The sequence below is a fragment of the Bombus pascuorum genome, chromosome 1, assembly GCF_905332965.1.
Source record: "Bombus pascuorum chromosome 1, iyBomPasc1.1, whole genome shotgun sequence".
Taxonomy (NCBI): domain Eukaryota; kingdom Metazoa; phylum Arthropoda; class Insecta; order Hymenoptera; family Apidae; genus Bombus; species Bombus pascuorum.
In genome coordinates this window covers 34221730-34237775 of record NC_083488.1, presented here as the reverse complement: position 1 = coordinate 34237775, position 16046 = coordinate 34221730, and the positions used below count along the sequence as shown (strand labels likewise).

General features: G+C 41.3%; 1 protein-coding gene across 2 annotated transcripts in view; it reads right to left on the bottom strand.

Moving 5' to 3' along the window:
- LOC132911651 (zwei Ig domain protein zig-8-like) overlaps positions 1 to 15558 on the bottom strand; it is a 59505-nt gene extending 43947 nt beyond the window's left edge. The window contains exons 1-2 of one of the 2 annotated variants that reach the window (XM_060968432.1): positions 13999 to 15558; positions 11837 to 12015 (exon numbers count right to left, since the gene is read on the bottom strand). In XM_060968432.1, the coding sequence (XP_060824415.1) occupies positions 11837 to 11966 (130 nt within the window). In that variant the 5' untranslated portion in view covers positions 11967 to 12015; positions 13999 to 15558. Of the gene's footprint in view, positions 1 to 11836; positions 12021 to 13998 lie in introns of both variants that reach the window. The other variant, XM_060968424.1, reaches the window with a different exon arrangement.
- Positions 15559 to 16046: the final 488 nt, after the last annotated feature.

Genomic DNA, 16046 nt, shown 5'->3' with positions numbered 1-16046 from the left:
AGCAAATTAGTCGAGATAGAACTGAAAACGCGATGCTTAAGATCCTCAAAGGAACTCCGATTTAATTAGACGAAATAGGGTCAGCGAACGTTTAAGGATATGCTATTCTCGAAACCAACTGGATGAAGTGCTCCTCTGAACCCGTGAAAATGTGTATACCCGTTTCTCTCTCTTTGCTTTCTTACCACGCTAAATTGCTGACTGCGATTTACCTACGTCCACACTTTCGTCGTATTCATCTCTCGTCCACATTTGCGCCTATAACTTCCTAATTGCGTTATCGCGAACGCGATAGCAAATGAATTAGAAAATTGAAATGCATAGGAAATGAATAGGAAAGGTGCTTTCCTTGTATCACGTTGATATCGACCTTTGAAAATTGAAAAATTTGCTGCACAGAAGGAAAATTACAGGAAAAGCATCGAGAATGTGAGCAATTTGGAAAGCTCGATTCAGTTTTCAGCGCTATTTTTACTTCGATGAAACGCATCAATTAGTTGGAATAATTACATTTAATTTCTTTTGTCAATCCTTTCCTCTATTATGCTGCATATTTTACGTAATTGAAATAATGTCGTATTTTCTGCACATTTTTAACGATAATTTTATTTGCGCAATATACTAGATACAACAAAGGAATTACTTTCAACCTGACGACCAGTTACATAAAACGAATGATTTAATAATACGAACATAATGTATCGAGTAATAATGGGAAATAAAGGCGATACGCGATCCGAAATGCATTCAATAATTCCATAACGGATCAGCTTTGTGTACGTCGAGTAATTTGGAGAAAGCAAACTGCAAATTCGAACGCAATGCGATTTCTATTCCATTAAACAAACGGTACCCTTTCCGATGCGCGAAGCTTAATAAATTGTTGCATCGAGTAGACGACCATCACGGTATTAAAACACGTCTCGTCTGTACATACTCTCTATCGAAAAAAGGCAGCAATTAGCGTTAATTAAGTAACAACTACCGCTTTCTCTTCATCGTGCGACAAAGAATAAGCGGACGTTTTATCATCCCGTAAAAATTCTTGTTTGCAGACTACGATTGCCTGTCGTGAGACTGCCTTCGACGTGCAATTATCTTTCTGGGGAAATATCGAGCAGATTGGTATCCCTTGGTATACGTGTTTGCAAAACAAAGGAGAGGTGTGCTCGACAAGGGAAACTTTCCAGACAACGGTTTTTCGTCATTGTTTCGAAGGACAATAACCAGGCGAATGTTAAATCGTTACCAAAATGACGCGATTTTCGGAGACGAAACAACGATGGACGAAGAGTGGAACCTTGATTATTCGGAATAAAAGTTAATTGGTCACGTGGCTAATTTGAACTCTAAAGGCTAAAGAACGACGCATCGTCTTTGCTGAATCGAGTCGAGAGAACGTTTCACGGATCCGCGAATTTCGAAAGAAATAGCTTTGCCCGTCGAGCCTTTAACGATTCCATGGCGAGCTCCCTTAATAAAAGTCCGAACGTCTTTTCTCGTGGAACGAATAAATCATCGCTTCGACGACCCATTAAAAAGTCGAAAAAGGGTCTTATTACTCGGGAAGAGAAGAGAAGAGAAGAGAAGAGAAGAGAAGAGAATAGCAGCGAGTAAAGAAGAGGCTACCGGAGAAAATTGCTGACAACTGCAGACGTGTCTTAACGATAAGGCTCTGGCAATCTAAGCATATAATCTTCTTAAGAGCTTTGCCGTTTAATTAAGAAAACAGTATTATAAACATATACAGTAACGTAGAAAGCTCCTTTTTGTGGTTACTTTATTACACGAGTATAGACTGATTCTTACTATCAGGTTGACCTACATGTGGATACTTTCATCGTCGACGATAGAAAAACAAACGAAATACAAAACTACTTATTACGTTTTGATAGAATTTAACGTTAAGCAACTTTATTATGTCTTTCGTATATATTATTCGTACAAACGACGATAAACGAAAGTGAATCTCCATCGGTGTACATAAGATACAGAATGTTTTTCATTTCTTCGATCTTAAAGATACGATCTATAATACCGTATAAAATTCAAAAAGTTTCATCTTAAATTATAAACAATTTTGGTTTCCTTTGTCTTTCGCGTTCTTTATCTTGACTTAAAAAGTATTTTAATCTTTAAAAAGTACCGCTCGCAAAGAAACGCGTGTCTATCTATTCTTTGTATCAGATTCGAGTATCTTTCAGGGTACTGAAACCATAAAGTTCGCTTTGGTAATGAATCCTTCTTACTTCGTCTTAAAATAGGTACATTTTACTCGTGTTTCTGGTGTTGGAAACGCGGTAGAAAAATGTACAGCTGGAAAATGGGTCGATCGTCGATCTATAGACGTTGATGATAGATCAACATCGAAACCAGCAAACTGTAAAGTACGAAAACATCTTTCACAAGGAGTCCTTAAAAAATGACATTTATCCATCAACGTCAGAGGCACAGGACAGGATTATGCAGTTTCAACTGAAATTCCGGAGATTTGTCGTTGAAGGTTCAGGATTGTCGAATCGTTTGTTCGATCGCGATTTTGACACTGACGAATCGGAATGATAGATGTGCCGAGAATTCATTGCGAAATCGCGGTAGCCTATCGAAGTCGTCGCGCAGTTTCGACGCAGAGAGGAAGAGCAAAAAAAAAAAAAAAACATTGTGCTTTCAACGGAACACGCTCGATTCGAATACCTTAAAAATTCCGTCGATTTCGTTTCGATCAAGAATATGTATTAATCGTCGTTCGTGGGACAACGTTCGTTTAAATTTCTATAAGTTGTTCGGAAGCTCCAAACATTTCCTACGCGACGAATATCGTTGATATCTCGATTTTTCCACACGGATAACGACGAATTTGCGACGAGATGAAACAAGAAGGATACACGTACGCATGTGTTATTCTTCCAAAAAAGTTGTAGCGTTTATTCGTTGAAAAATAATCCTGAGTTCTAACAGGCAAAGTAAGTATTGACGCGCATCGAAAATCACGATATATCAAACGAATACACCGATACTCGCATCGCAATTATCATGTTCGATGAATCGAGCTCACTGTATACTTTTAATCTCGCTATAGATTGTTTATAAACACGTTCGTTTTTACCTGTCCGTTTCCATGCAAATTGAAATTGCATTTTCGCCGATGCACGATCGAATATTATACCGCGAATCAAAAGGTTTCTCGTAACGGATATACCTATCTGGCCGTCTATTAGTTATTCGCGAATCATCAAACGGCAAAGTTACAAATGACAAATGATACTAGAAACGAAGATCGAATAGCATTCGTCTAATATCCATATGTATGTGCTTACATATTCCTCGAGTTTGGAAATGTTTTGTCAGTCTAGAATCGCATCAAGCGTCGTTCAGACCTTTGTTCAAGAAAGAAAGGAACGACATCGTTGTCTGCGTCGTGCAAGCTGCGCCAGGCTTTCCGTAAACGTCGCATCTCGCATAAATATGGAAATTTTGAAAGTGAGGTTCAGCCATTCGGTTCTCGTCTTTTCACGCAACACCTTCGCGTTCGCGTTCGCGTTCGCGTTTGTATCCGTATCCGTGTTACGTCTCGTTCCTTCTCTCCACACGTTTCACCGATATGCAGTGTCAGAAATATCTTGAAAATCTCGGCTGCACGCATCGCGTAAAACGATATGGTTTGAATATTAATGATAGAAACGTTTTTTTATCCGATACAGCTTCGAGGACGTAGTGGGAAAATCCTTTCTACGATTCTATTACGATCGACCGTATAGAAATACATACTTCTTACTCCCATGGTGACTCGCGAGTATCGCGCTACGCAGCTTTCGCGTGGAGAAGATCGATCTACGAAATTGAAAACGGTGGAGCGTGGCGGAAAAGACCGATGCGCGACCAACGAGATAGATACATGTATATATCGTACTTTGCTTTGGCAGAGTCCCAAAGGAATCGCCATAGCTTTCCAGATACGAATTTAAACCGGTCCGCATAAAGTTCCGCGGTTCTTTCCGATCGATTGTTTTCTTCTAGAAGGTCAAAGTGTCTTCGATTTACGCGTTCGCCGGATCCCAGATAAATTCACCACGCTTTCCGAAAAATCCAATCGATTCTTCCTCGTAACAGATCGCAAGGCGAGATTTTCCTTGCCGCTCGTTAGTTCCGAAAAAAGAGCGATTTTTCGTTTTCGCGCAGCGAAAGAAACCCGGTTTACCTCGTTCGACGGACAACGCAGTTTATTCGTCGCTCGAGTAACAAACTGCATCGATAACGCGAATGATCAAGTTCGTTCGAACAAATTACAGCCCGCGAGATTCAACGGGATCGAGACATTTTCGACGGTCGGTAGTTTCGCTTCGCTCTCAACTACGAGTGCATTTCGGTTTCGATGCCGTGTCATCGCGATCAAGAATACGGAAACTATACCGTGAACGCTGTAACTAGAACGCGAAAGTTACGGAAATTACGAAATAGAACGCTTGCTATCGCTTCCATTCTTTTCCTCGTCGAAGGAAACGGAAGTTTCACGAATCGTTTGGGAAATAAGTTGGAAGAACGCGGCAGCGTTATGCGAGAAAGTTGCTGCTTTTCGATCCGGCAATACTTTTGTAAAATCTTTTCCATACGCTGATGCATAACAGTAGCGATAAAAGGCAGGGACTGTCTCCTCTTCGTGGGTCGCGCTCACGATCAGGATTTCGATCGTTATATCGGAGGAATTCCTGATTTTTATGTATTGTCCCATGGATATCAAATGCATCGTGTACTTTCACACGCGTCAACTCATTGTAGAATTCATCGAATCGTATCTTTTGACTGCTATCTTTATTTTATGTTATGGTTATGTTACAACTCTTGTTTATCATTTATGCTAATCGGTATTTGTCGTACTTTGTGTTTCTTGTAAAGAATCGATGCAATTATTTACAGTTGTAAAATGTCGCTCATACCACGGTGATAAGTTTCTTTGATAAATATGTCTCGATGCAGTCGAATATTTCATACGTTTTTTACCTACTAGATCGTCATAGACATCCTGAATCCTTCGAATATTCCACTAGTTTCATACCGTATCATCTGTCTTCGACATGCAATGAATCAGCGCTAAGTAAAAAGCTCTCGATTCTTTCGTTATTCGATCTCCTAGTTATTTCGAAAGCGCGCCGTTTCTCTCGCTTACACTCGCTATACAGATTTTTCATGATCGATGGGAATAAAAAATAAGTGGTAAAAATCCATAAATGATTCAGACCAATCTAAAACTGTCATACACTCGTTGCTCGATATCCTTGAAAGTACAGTAGAAGATATTCCAGGAAATTTAACGAAACGATAACGCTCGCAATTTCGGGGTAAAACGGCAAAATTGCAAATTGAATTCGTATAGAGGGACGAATAAACAAGAGAGCAGACGTATGAAAGTACAATGTACCGTGTACGGATTCTTATCGGAAAAATTTCAATACAGAGGCATAATTTCGCGCGTGGAAACGTCATGTACGTATAGAGAAACGTCATCGTTTAAACGGTTGATCCCGTTATAAATTTCAGATTAGTTACCCGATTGGTCCATATTTTCTCGACGACTAAGCGGGGAGAGAAAGGAGTGTCTCGTATCGGTGACATAACAACATCGTAAATTGCGGATTGATATATCACCTGGTTTGAATATTGCGGTGACTGGCGTTATTTGTCGCCTTGATCTATGAGAATCTTCTGGCGCAGCAGTGAAAAACAACGCGAGCCTGTCCATAGGTTAAATATATTCGCGCCTGCGTATGTACGATCGCGAATATTCCATCGAATATACCATCCGATTTCGTGACTTTTATTTATCGATATTAACAGCTACTGATAAATCTCGTTTATAAACTTCCTATTTTATACGAGTATCATGCATACACGCGCTTCCATATATCTCTGCTTTAATTCTCCAAGTCAGATTTTTCAATGTCTCGTGCTCGTCTGAATTAGCTGGCAAAGAGTGTCATTGCCGCGCTGCTAATTACGAGCTATTACGACTTTTTAATTAGCCTTTAAAAACTTCTTCGTCGAATCGGTTTTTAAGCGTACGTTTCAACAATGGCGCGGCGCGGCGTTGCGGCAGGTCAACTGGAGACCAAAGAGACGCAGGAAAGTATTATCGGATAACTCTAGCCGTAGGCACTCGGTTGGAAATTTATAGATAATCTCGAGTCTTACAATCGAGACAGTGACGTCTTTCTTCTTGAACCGAAACGAATTGTCCGAGCAGAAGAAAATGTAGAAATATCGGCGGACGACTTTCCATTACACCGAGCAAAGCCTCCTATCTCGAGGTCCTTGCTACTGAAATTCACGACCGTGTGTTTTAGCTTGTGAACCATTTCTCATCTTATTTGTTATTTTTAATGAAAGTGTAGAAGATAAAAACGAAGATAACGGAATTCGCCAATGAAGAAGCGAATAATTCTTTTCAAAAAGGGAAGGCCTAACGTCCAAACGACGAGATGATTTGTTTTCACCGAGAAAAGGGTTAATCGATGCCAAACTTCGAAGCGATTCGAAACGCTTAGAATCAACCAGTATCGTTGTTCTATTTCGATCGGGGATTCTAATTATTTCGTTGTCGGAAGAACCTAATACCTGGGTTGATCGATCTTATCTCAGTGATATTCCTTTTGTGCCGAATTCCTCCGAGATATATTCACAGTTGGATCAATTGCGACCTACTGCATTAAATGAGCTCGGAATTTAATTGCTAGCCCGCCATAAAGGATAATCCGTCTTTATACGAATTGCAACAACATCGTTACTGTGTTTAGTTCGAGCCAGGAACCTCTCTCTCGCAAGTCAGGAAATTCTCTCGATAAAGTTGGCTAACCTAGCCAACCGAGTAAGTCAAATAGAATATAAATATGTCCATCTGTTTATTATTACCATCTTTTCAATATAAAATCATATTGTAAAAAAATGAAATTTCCGAGCTGCACGCAATACTTTTTCATCTGTATTGCGGTTTATTCGTGTCATTTCAATAAAATTCGATTTTTCTATTTGAAACAAGATTCATAACCAGAATGAAAATAATTCCAAATTATTCTAAAATAATCCCAGGACCTGTTATACGTTTATCTATATAGATCTATCTAAATTACACGATATATAAACATATTACATGGTACAATCGAATTTGAATATAATTGACTTACTAAATAGACGAGAACGTTGATCGTAAGTGAAATGGAAAAAACGAAACAGATTTAAATAGTTGTCGAACGATAGGTTTATCTCGTGTCTCTTCCGCTCTGATAAAATTAATCGATAGTTTCGAACCCGTGAGAATTTTCGCAGATGTTTTTCCGGATCGGTCGAGTACGAGTTAACGTTTTCTAGTAATACAGTGCGCGTGAAAGAAAGAAGGCTGGGAAGTTCTTTTACTTTTTTGGCGTTTTCGTCGCCATACTTCTACCGCGGAGGGCACTTACACTCGTAAACGTCTTAGCAGAGGCGTTACTCCGGAACGAACATTCGTTAAATATCCAACGGAAGGAAGAAAGTCGACGATCGGCTGTGCCAACCAAACCAGCCACTCCGAGAGAATTTGATCGTTTTATAGGGAAGAAGAACAGCCACCGATAATCCGTTGGAGAAACGATCGTTTTCCCTCTCGCGATCGAACCAGGGATGATGGATCGATTCAAACACGTTCCATCTCGTACCAATGGGACGTTACGCCTCGACTTTCTTCCGTCAGTCAATGATTTCAAGCGATGATAAACGCAACGTGGAAATTTAGAATATTTTACGGTTGATAAAATTAACTGCGCGTAGTCGACGATATTCTCCGCTTTACGAGATGATATCGAACTTTAAGCGTTCGACGATCGACGATACTGCGAGATATGGCGCACGACTATCGGCATTCTGACCGCTTTTATCGTGGAATCGAACGTGAATCGCGATCGTTTGGCAATCAGATTCTCCGGTATCGCGGCGCCTTTAAATGCGATGTACGTGTACTTTGAAAACGGGTCTATCCAGGTGTTTGTACAGTAAGGTTCGCACGGTATTTGCGGTATTGCAGCGTACGTCAAAGAGAAATTGAAACGCCGAGCGTAAACCACATTAGTCGTGTATGACTCATCAGCGTAGCTGTAATACTGCCTTCGCGTTGTTAAATAAACCTAATTCCAGCCATCAAATATTGAAGGCTGCCACGAACTTCTACAATTTGATGCTTGCCTGCTAACGTAACGTAAATTCTTTGAATTATAAATGAGCGTAATACAGAGGGATCTCTCGCTATTGACTTTTCTTCTACGCGTTTTCATTATTCCTGTTACTTCCACGTTTCGTCGCTTATTTTCACCGTCCATTTTATCAGAATCTACGAATATTTACCCAGTTTTTGAATCACAAGAGCTCGCGAGAATTACGTTCAACTTCTTGTCCAAGAGTTTACATTGCGGCTGATTTTGATCGAGTGTTGTCGAAAACTTCAAAGCAGCTACCGTTATCGGAGAAACGACGTAATTTCATCGGTCCTCCGTTATCTTTTTATTTACTTTCTAATTCGTTGCTTGCTTAATTTTCTACCTATAGACCTATAGACCGTGTCAAAATACCATTCCTTGACGAAAGCTTTGAAACACCTTCTATCTTTACACGGCAATAGTTTCCGAAAGAGCGAATTCCACGGAAGACGGACATGTTTTCTTACTTTCCGGCGGATTAAGTCCACTATTGCTGGAAGCGCGCATGCACGTTGAGAAGCTCTACAAAAATACAATCGCCTCTTCTTTCGTTACTGGATCACGCTTCTTCGATAAAAAGCAGATCGTTGTATCTCTATAACGAAACGAGCCAGCTGAACTTTATATCTTCGGTCCGATTAAAAACGCTGGAACTCATCGACGATTCATCGATTCAAAGAGCACCTGTTAATATCACTTCAGAATTAAAAGCAACGCATTCGTACAAATAACATTTTAAATACATTCGATGGAAAAATAAAGAACAAAATACGTATTAGGACATGGTCGATGGAACCTGTGTAACAGTCACGTTCAAAGTTTGACGAACGAACGAACCGGTATATGGTATATCCTCGTATATACGTATACATATACATACGTATGAAATTGAGTCGAATGTATATACGTAATAATAGGCGTGCTTACATTTGTGCGTGTTTAACGGTTAGTCGCTGTGTTCTTGTGTTCCGCGCGATGTTTTTTCGGAGGAGCGGAAGAAATGCGGAATACGGCTCGACGAGAAACTTACGTAGGGTAACAAAGCACGAAGAAGTTGTGAAAGCAAAATATGGCAAATTATTAACGGCGGCGGTTGTATAGGGGGAAGTTTCGCGAACGTAAATTCGTCGCTCGCTCGGATTTATGGTCGGAATCTCCGTAAAATGAAATAACCGCCGGTCTGTAAACTATGGTGTTCCATTTGCAGGAAACTCTTCGAAGCTAACATAGTTACGAACGTCGCATCATCGTGTCATTACGTCGTACGTAGTCGGTGAAAGAGCAATAGACACTGACGCGGAAGATAGCGACTGCGATCGCGATGCGCGACACCGACCGATACCGAGGGAACACGCATCGAGTCTATCCTACTATAACTTTCGGATAAACGTGTTTACCGCCGGCAAATGTCGAATTTGCTTTGCAAACCGAGAACGCGGAATCGCGTTTCCACCCTTTACGTTCCCAAACTTATTTCGCCTATCCGGCGTTTTCTTTCAACTTTTACATTTCCTCTCCTCCGCGGAATTTCGATATCTCTTTTTCGAAGGTTGCTTACAAAGGAAATCGGCAAACAATGATAATCTAGAGAGACAACAAACGAAAATGTACAGAGAAGAAAGAAAAACCGTTTGTTCCTATCGAATAGAAATTCCGTATTTCAATGTTTTGTCCTATCGATTCGCGTTTTAACGGACTTTGATATTCAGGCTGTCGGGATTTCTAGAATTTATTCGTGTAACACTCGACGGAGGGTCCTCGCGGTTGTCGACGGAAATTGTTTCGAAAAGAGCAAGCGAAACACGTACAATTTGGCAAGCTGCTAGTTTCAATATTTATGAGTTAAGAGTTTATCCTCTTTAGAGAAAGCACCTCTTTGAAAGTTGTAGCAACACTGTGGACGAATGGAAACGAAAGCAAATAGAAAGAAGTTTACCTGCTGCGTTTCTGTTTGTTAACAGTGCATATACACGCGTACGTTTGCGTAAAAAATATTTCTGGCTAAAAATTTCACTGGCAACAGGACCAAAAGGTTATTATTATTATTATTATCAATCGAGTAAAAAGCAAATTACACGTAACTTTACGCACGATATTCTATTAAAATTGTTCATTGCAAGAAATGCAAATTTAATTGTCCGCAAAGCTCGATTATACCGTAAAAGTTTTCCAACGATAAAACAACAGGCTGCATTCTCGCGAAAATATTTGCAACGCGATATTTATTAAACGGAGGATAATCGGAAATAATTGATAAAACGGTCGGGAGAGGAACGAGCGCGGAGAGTATTGTAAAAAGTTCGACGAGCGGAATATTTGGTTCAACGAGCTTGTCGCGCAGATAGTACACATGTAGCGATGTAGGTACACAGCTGCTTTTTAAAACGGCGTGCGTGCAACCGCTCTTTTAGTTGACCGCAACAACATTTGCAAAGTCCCTAGGGATCATTGTTTTCTGCAATGCGTTTTTATCTGTCCACGACGAGCCATGGCGAGCCACGCCCGCACACTAGTTAACGTTAATTTCCACTTCCTGATTCCTCGCCCCTCCGCGCTACCATTTCGCTCGTTGTGCACGTTTTCAACATTTCCACCGTTTCCAGTGTTTTCGGCGTTGCCTATCGTACATCCACCGGGTTCGCCAACTTTTACGACAATTCCATGACGCGTCATAGTCACTGGCGTGAAGATAAAACGTTCTGTGCATGGAACCAACTTGGCTATTTCAAAGAAGAACTGCTTCTGCATTTTTTAATTACGTTCAACACCGGTTTCTACGGGAAAACACGATTCTCCGAATTAGCATGCTCCGAACTCGCGCCGTAATAAAAATGCTCCTGCGGATCGAACAAATAGGTACGTACGTACTTTATACGTATATACCATACGGCGATTCGTGAATTTTTCCATGCGCGTTAAACGCACGTGGCCTTATCGGTTAATCGTTAACTATCGCGCAATAGGAATTTTCATCGAGTACGTGCGTTATTCGGATTCGGATTGAGCCAAAGAGAAGAAAATTTTGATGTGCGTTTCGATTACTCGATGGGTAACTTTTACGAGAATTAACAAGACTTATGAAAGCTTAGCAAAATGAGAGTAGGTTGTGAATTGTCGCACTGGCCAGTGTCGTTAACCGGATCAAATAGGAAAATTCTAATCAACGAGGGACGAACGCGAGCATTTTACTCTCGATAAATCGAGATTGCGCGCGCGGACAACCCGAATAAACAGACCTATGTACATACTACGAAAAATTAGTGACAAAAGGTAATTGAACAACCTGTATATATCGCATCGAGCTGTATTACTTTTTGGATTGTAGCATGGATTAATGACACGTTAATTTTCTCTTCTATTTCCGATTAATCGATTTTTTAACAGGAATTTAACGCGAATCAATTGAATTTCGAACGAAAGAATTTCCAGTGACAAGCACGCTGCCCGAATTTCATAGAACGGCTTAAAATTAGCTTTCAAAGTTACAAAGTCGAGTTAGCTTTTTCTACAAGGACAACTGTTGTTTGATCACAAGTTCAATGGACAAGAAGAGAAGGTTTTCTTATCGTGACGTGTGTAATCGTGCCAGAGTACGAACAAATTGTGCATCGGCTTACCGTGCAACAGTAGCGAAAAGAAGAAAATGCAGATGATCTTGGCCAGAGCTGGCGCGCACCAACCGCTCCCGTTGACGCTGTACCGTAAATCCATTCGCAGAATCTTCACGGTCCATCGTTTCCGGTACATTTCGCAACACCAGCCTCAAAGTCGTGCCAGCTCAAGTGGAGCGATATATCTTTTCTGCCAACAATAAACAGAAATTCACTTTCCGCTCCGAAATCTCGTCGTTCGCGAATCTCCTCGTTTTTGTTCCGCATCTCACCCATCGATACCATCTCTTCTCGTTTCTCTTCGTTAACGAAAATTACTCGCATCGAAATACATCCGCGTAACACCTGTTTCGCGTTTCTTTTGTTTCGTTCCCATCAATTTTAATTTATACTTACAACAACAACTTTTTAAACACGAGTATCCACTTACTTTCAACGTAATCAACTACCAACGAAGCGTCCAATATTTATTATTTATTCGGAAATTCTAAATTACGCTACAAGTATTCGGCAGATCGTTAAAGTCTCGCGTTAATCGAAAATAAATACCCTACGATCGAATGTAATAATGGACATTTGCGTAACGCGAACCGTGTAGATTACAGCAATATGTACAATAATAATATTTGTTATACAATTTATAGCCTGACCAGAGGGGTTGCCGATACGAAAGCGACACGACAGCAATTTCACGATGTTTACAATTTCGATTATCTATTCGTGGATTTATTACCGGCCGGTTATTACGCGGCAATAATCAGCCTGTTGTATGAACGAGCCGACAACCGTTGACGCGTCTGCAAGGCTGGCTTGTGCGTAAATTGAAATCAATCTCGAATACAGCTCTATCGTTGGATAATCGCTTAAAAGGGTAGTCGCTTTAAATGCGCACGAAAACAGTTTAGCTTCGTTTCCGCGTTTTAAAGCGGCACGCGTTTAACCTCCGCTCTCTTTTAACCTATTTTCCGTTGATCATTGAAAATTTATCTCTTCCAATAGGAAATTCGACAAACGCGTAACGAGCAAATTTAACGAAGCCTGTTTCTCTTCGAGCGATTATTCGATCGAGATCGAGATCGAGATCGACATAGAAGTTTTGGATCGTCGCCAACGACGATGTAACAACTGTGACTTGGAGACGTCCGTCGAGATGACCCGATCGTTGCTGCATAATATTGTGTAATAATTGGCAAAGACTAATCGCACGCAGGTGCAATACCGGACTCGACGTATTAATTTTGCACGTCTGTCGTCGTATCGTGTAAATTTCGCTTAAACTTCGAGCCGCCCTTCTAATGCCCACAACTAGAAATCGAATTTGTTCATCAACCTTGAATAAATACTACCGAATAAGCTCCGGATTTATTACGGCCTGTTGATTCGATTCCTCTCGCTACATGAACATCAATAACCGTTATCGTTGCACGCGTCTCCTTTTTACTTTGATCGATGAACGAGCACCGCCTGCTTCGTACTGTTTGACGATCGACGAGCGAACGGTCAAAAAGAAATTTGCGTAGAAATAAAAATTTGCTTTACGTATTCGAATCGTGAATTTTAATAATCGATAGCTTTTACGAGATAATAGGCAACGTGTTTTATTTAACGTTCGAATCGTATATATCCGTATACGTTTCGTTCTTCGTATGCCACACTGTAAATCAAAGGCAGAGTTGCTCCTAGGAGCAAAGTTATGGTTGTGCTAGAAAATTCTAGGGAATCAGTTTCAGGCAGTGAAATTTAAATGACGTCTAAAAATAGGAAGCACGATTGTTTCTTCCGCTGTAAATCGTTCATCCACGATTGTCCACGAAACAGTTCTCTTGTTCCTCGAAATATTTTCATAGATTTGAAAATTTAATAACGGTTATTAAGCAAGTATTTTTACTAAACTAGATATATCGCGAAACAAACGAAAGAAAGATCTCTAAAATTTTCCCAATCGATCGGAAGATATTTTCTAATTATCCGGTAAGCGATATTCTAGTCGAGTAGCGACGAGTAATTTTCGTGGAAAATTTAGTGGATATTATGCAAACGCAAATGTAAATGTAACGCGAACGCGTGTCCGACAGCGTTGTCACGATCGAGTCAACGAACTATGGTGAAGAGCTGACCAGGCTGCTCTATGTACCGTACTTGATGCATTTTCAACGTGAAAAACGTACCGTGATCGCCGAAGCGACTTGCGTCAGCAGTTGTTGATCCGCAGTTACCGCTAAAACACGTCTATTGCAGTCGTGTCGAGGCCACGGGTACTTTTCTTGTCCGCTGCATTTCTCTTGATTTTTTCCGAAGCGTGCCGTTGAAGCTCAACGTGGAAACATTCATCTTCACACTTCACTAAATATTCATTGTTTCGGTACGATCACGCTTCACTTTGAATTTTTAGTTATCATTGTATATTATGCTTTCTTTTTAACTAGACACTCCACGAACTCGTACCACGTTTATCCTTATAACGCGTCCTCAAAAGCCACGCAGTGGAATAGATCGGTTAAAAGGTAGCCGCAAGTAGGAGAATGGATCAAGTTTCGAAACCGCCACCGGAATTTTACCGCGACGTAGGTACGATACCAGTCATATATAAATATATATAACAATTTTTAAACCGATCATGCAGAAACACCACTTTCAATGGCTAAGAAGCACGTACAACCGAAATTAGATAACGCGTCTACCAATAGGTTATGCATATTTTTACGAGTCTGTTCGTTTTTGCAAAAGAATTCTTAACGAAACACGCTGCGTTACAGCCAATAAATCACCGACCGGTCAAATTACACGGAACACAAAAGGGAAAAGAGTTAGATCAACTTACACGTATCGCGTAATACGTAATTACAGCTATAGAGTAATTCAATTTCCACATAACCTAACTTTCACGGTCGGATCTTCTCGAAGATATTTGAAAGAACCTTTTGTCGCGAAACACTTTCTTATCGATTCGTTCGACGATAGATTAGTTGCACAGTTCACAGCGAACAAGATATCCCGAACAAATCAAATTTCCACGTGACAAACGGACGCATCCTGCGCGAAGATGCACTGACGGAACATGGAACTCGCGATGAGTCCGCGCAGTCGACGATCGCCAATCTAGCCGGCGATGCTTCCGTTTTCCTTAAGTGCCACTCATTCGTCATTCAGCACGCACACTCCATCCTTCGTAAACACGTTTCGTCGCGTGTGTATAAGCATTGCCGATACCGCGGACAGCGCCGGTAGACCGACTGAAACGAAATCGCCGCGCCACGCCGGTGCAACAGAGAGAGAGCGAGTGGAGGGGGTTGGCATTCACCGTCAGAAGGAAGGAAGGAAGGGAGGAAGGAAGAGAGGAAGGAAGAAAGGATCGGGAGTGCGAGGCAGTCGGAGGAAGGAGGAAGGAGAAAGGAGCTGGTAAGATGGATAGGCAGATAAGTGGACGATCAAAAGGAGCGAGTAAGCGGTGTCCAAAGACGAGTCAAGAAAAAAGTGAGAAAAGAAGAGAAAGAGTGCGAGAGAGTTGCGTAAAGAGATCGGTGAGCGAAATGCTGCCGTGCTGAAGACCGCGACCCAACTGCGCCCGCGCTTAGCCAGATATCAGCCCCCCTCCCCTACCTCCAACCACCGGCGGCGTAGACTCTTACCACCTCCGCCTCCGTTGCCGCTGCGTTTCGCTCGCTCGCTTCACTCCGCTCCACGAGTCCATTCCGCACCACACTGCTTCGCACCGCGCTACACACCTCTACACTGTTCCCCACACTGTTTCACGCTAAACGTCCTCCTAACAGCAATGCCACTGCTGCCGTGCTAACGTCGTCAGTCGATAGCGCTCCTATTATTATTGCGATGATCGACGCCTCGACCATTATGATCGACGTCGTATCCGTTGCCTGTTAAATTCGATAGCGCGATTCCTTGTTACGATCACGGATCCTTGTCCCACGACTCGATACTCCGCGGTTCTATCGCGATTCGACAACGATATCCTTTCTGTCGATGTTTGCTTCGGACGTGACAATATCCAAAGCTTTCTTACTATCGTAACGTTTAGTCGTCGTCGAAACGAAGAACAGGATATTCAAGACGGTTGAGTCTTTGTTCGAACGTACGCTCGTTGTCAGTCTACAATAGACTATCGAGATTTTTCAATTCCATTTTACCAAATTAAATTTACTGCCTAAATTACCGGGGATCTAATTACACGAAACGAAGATAAGAATTCTAATCAAAC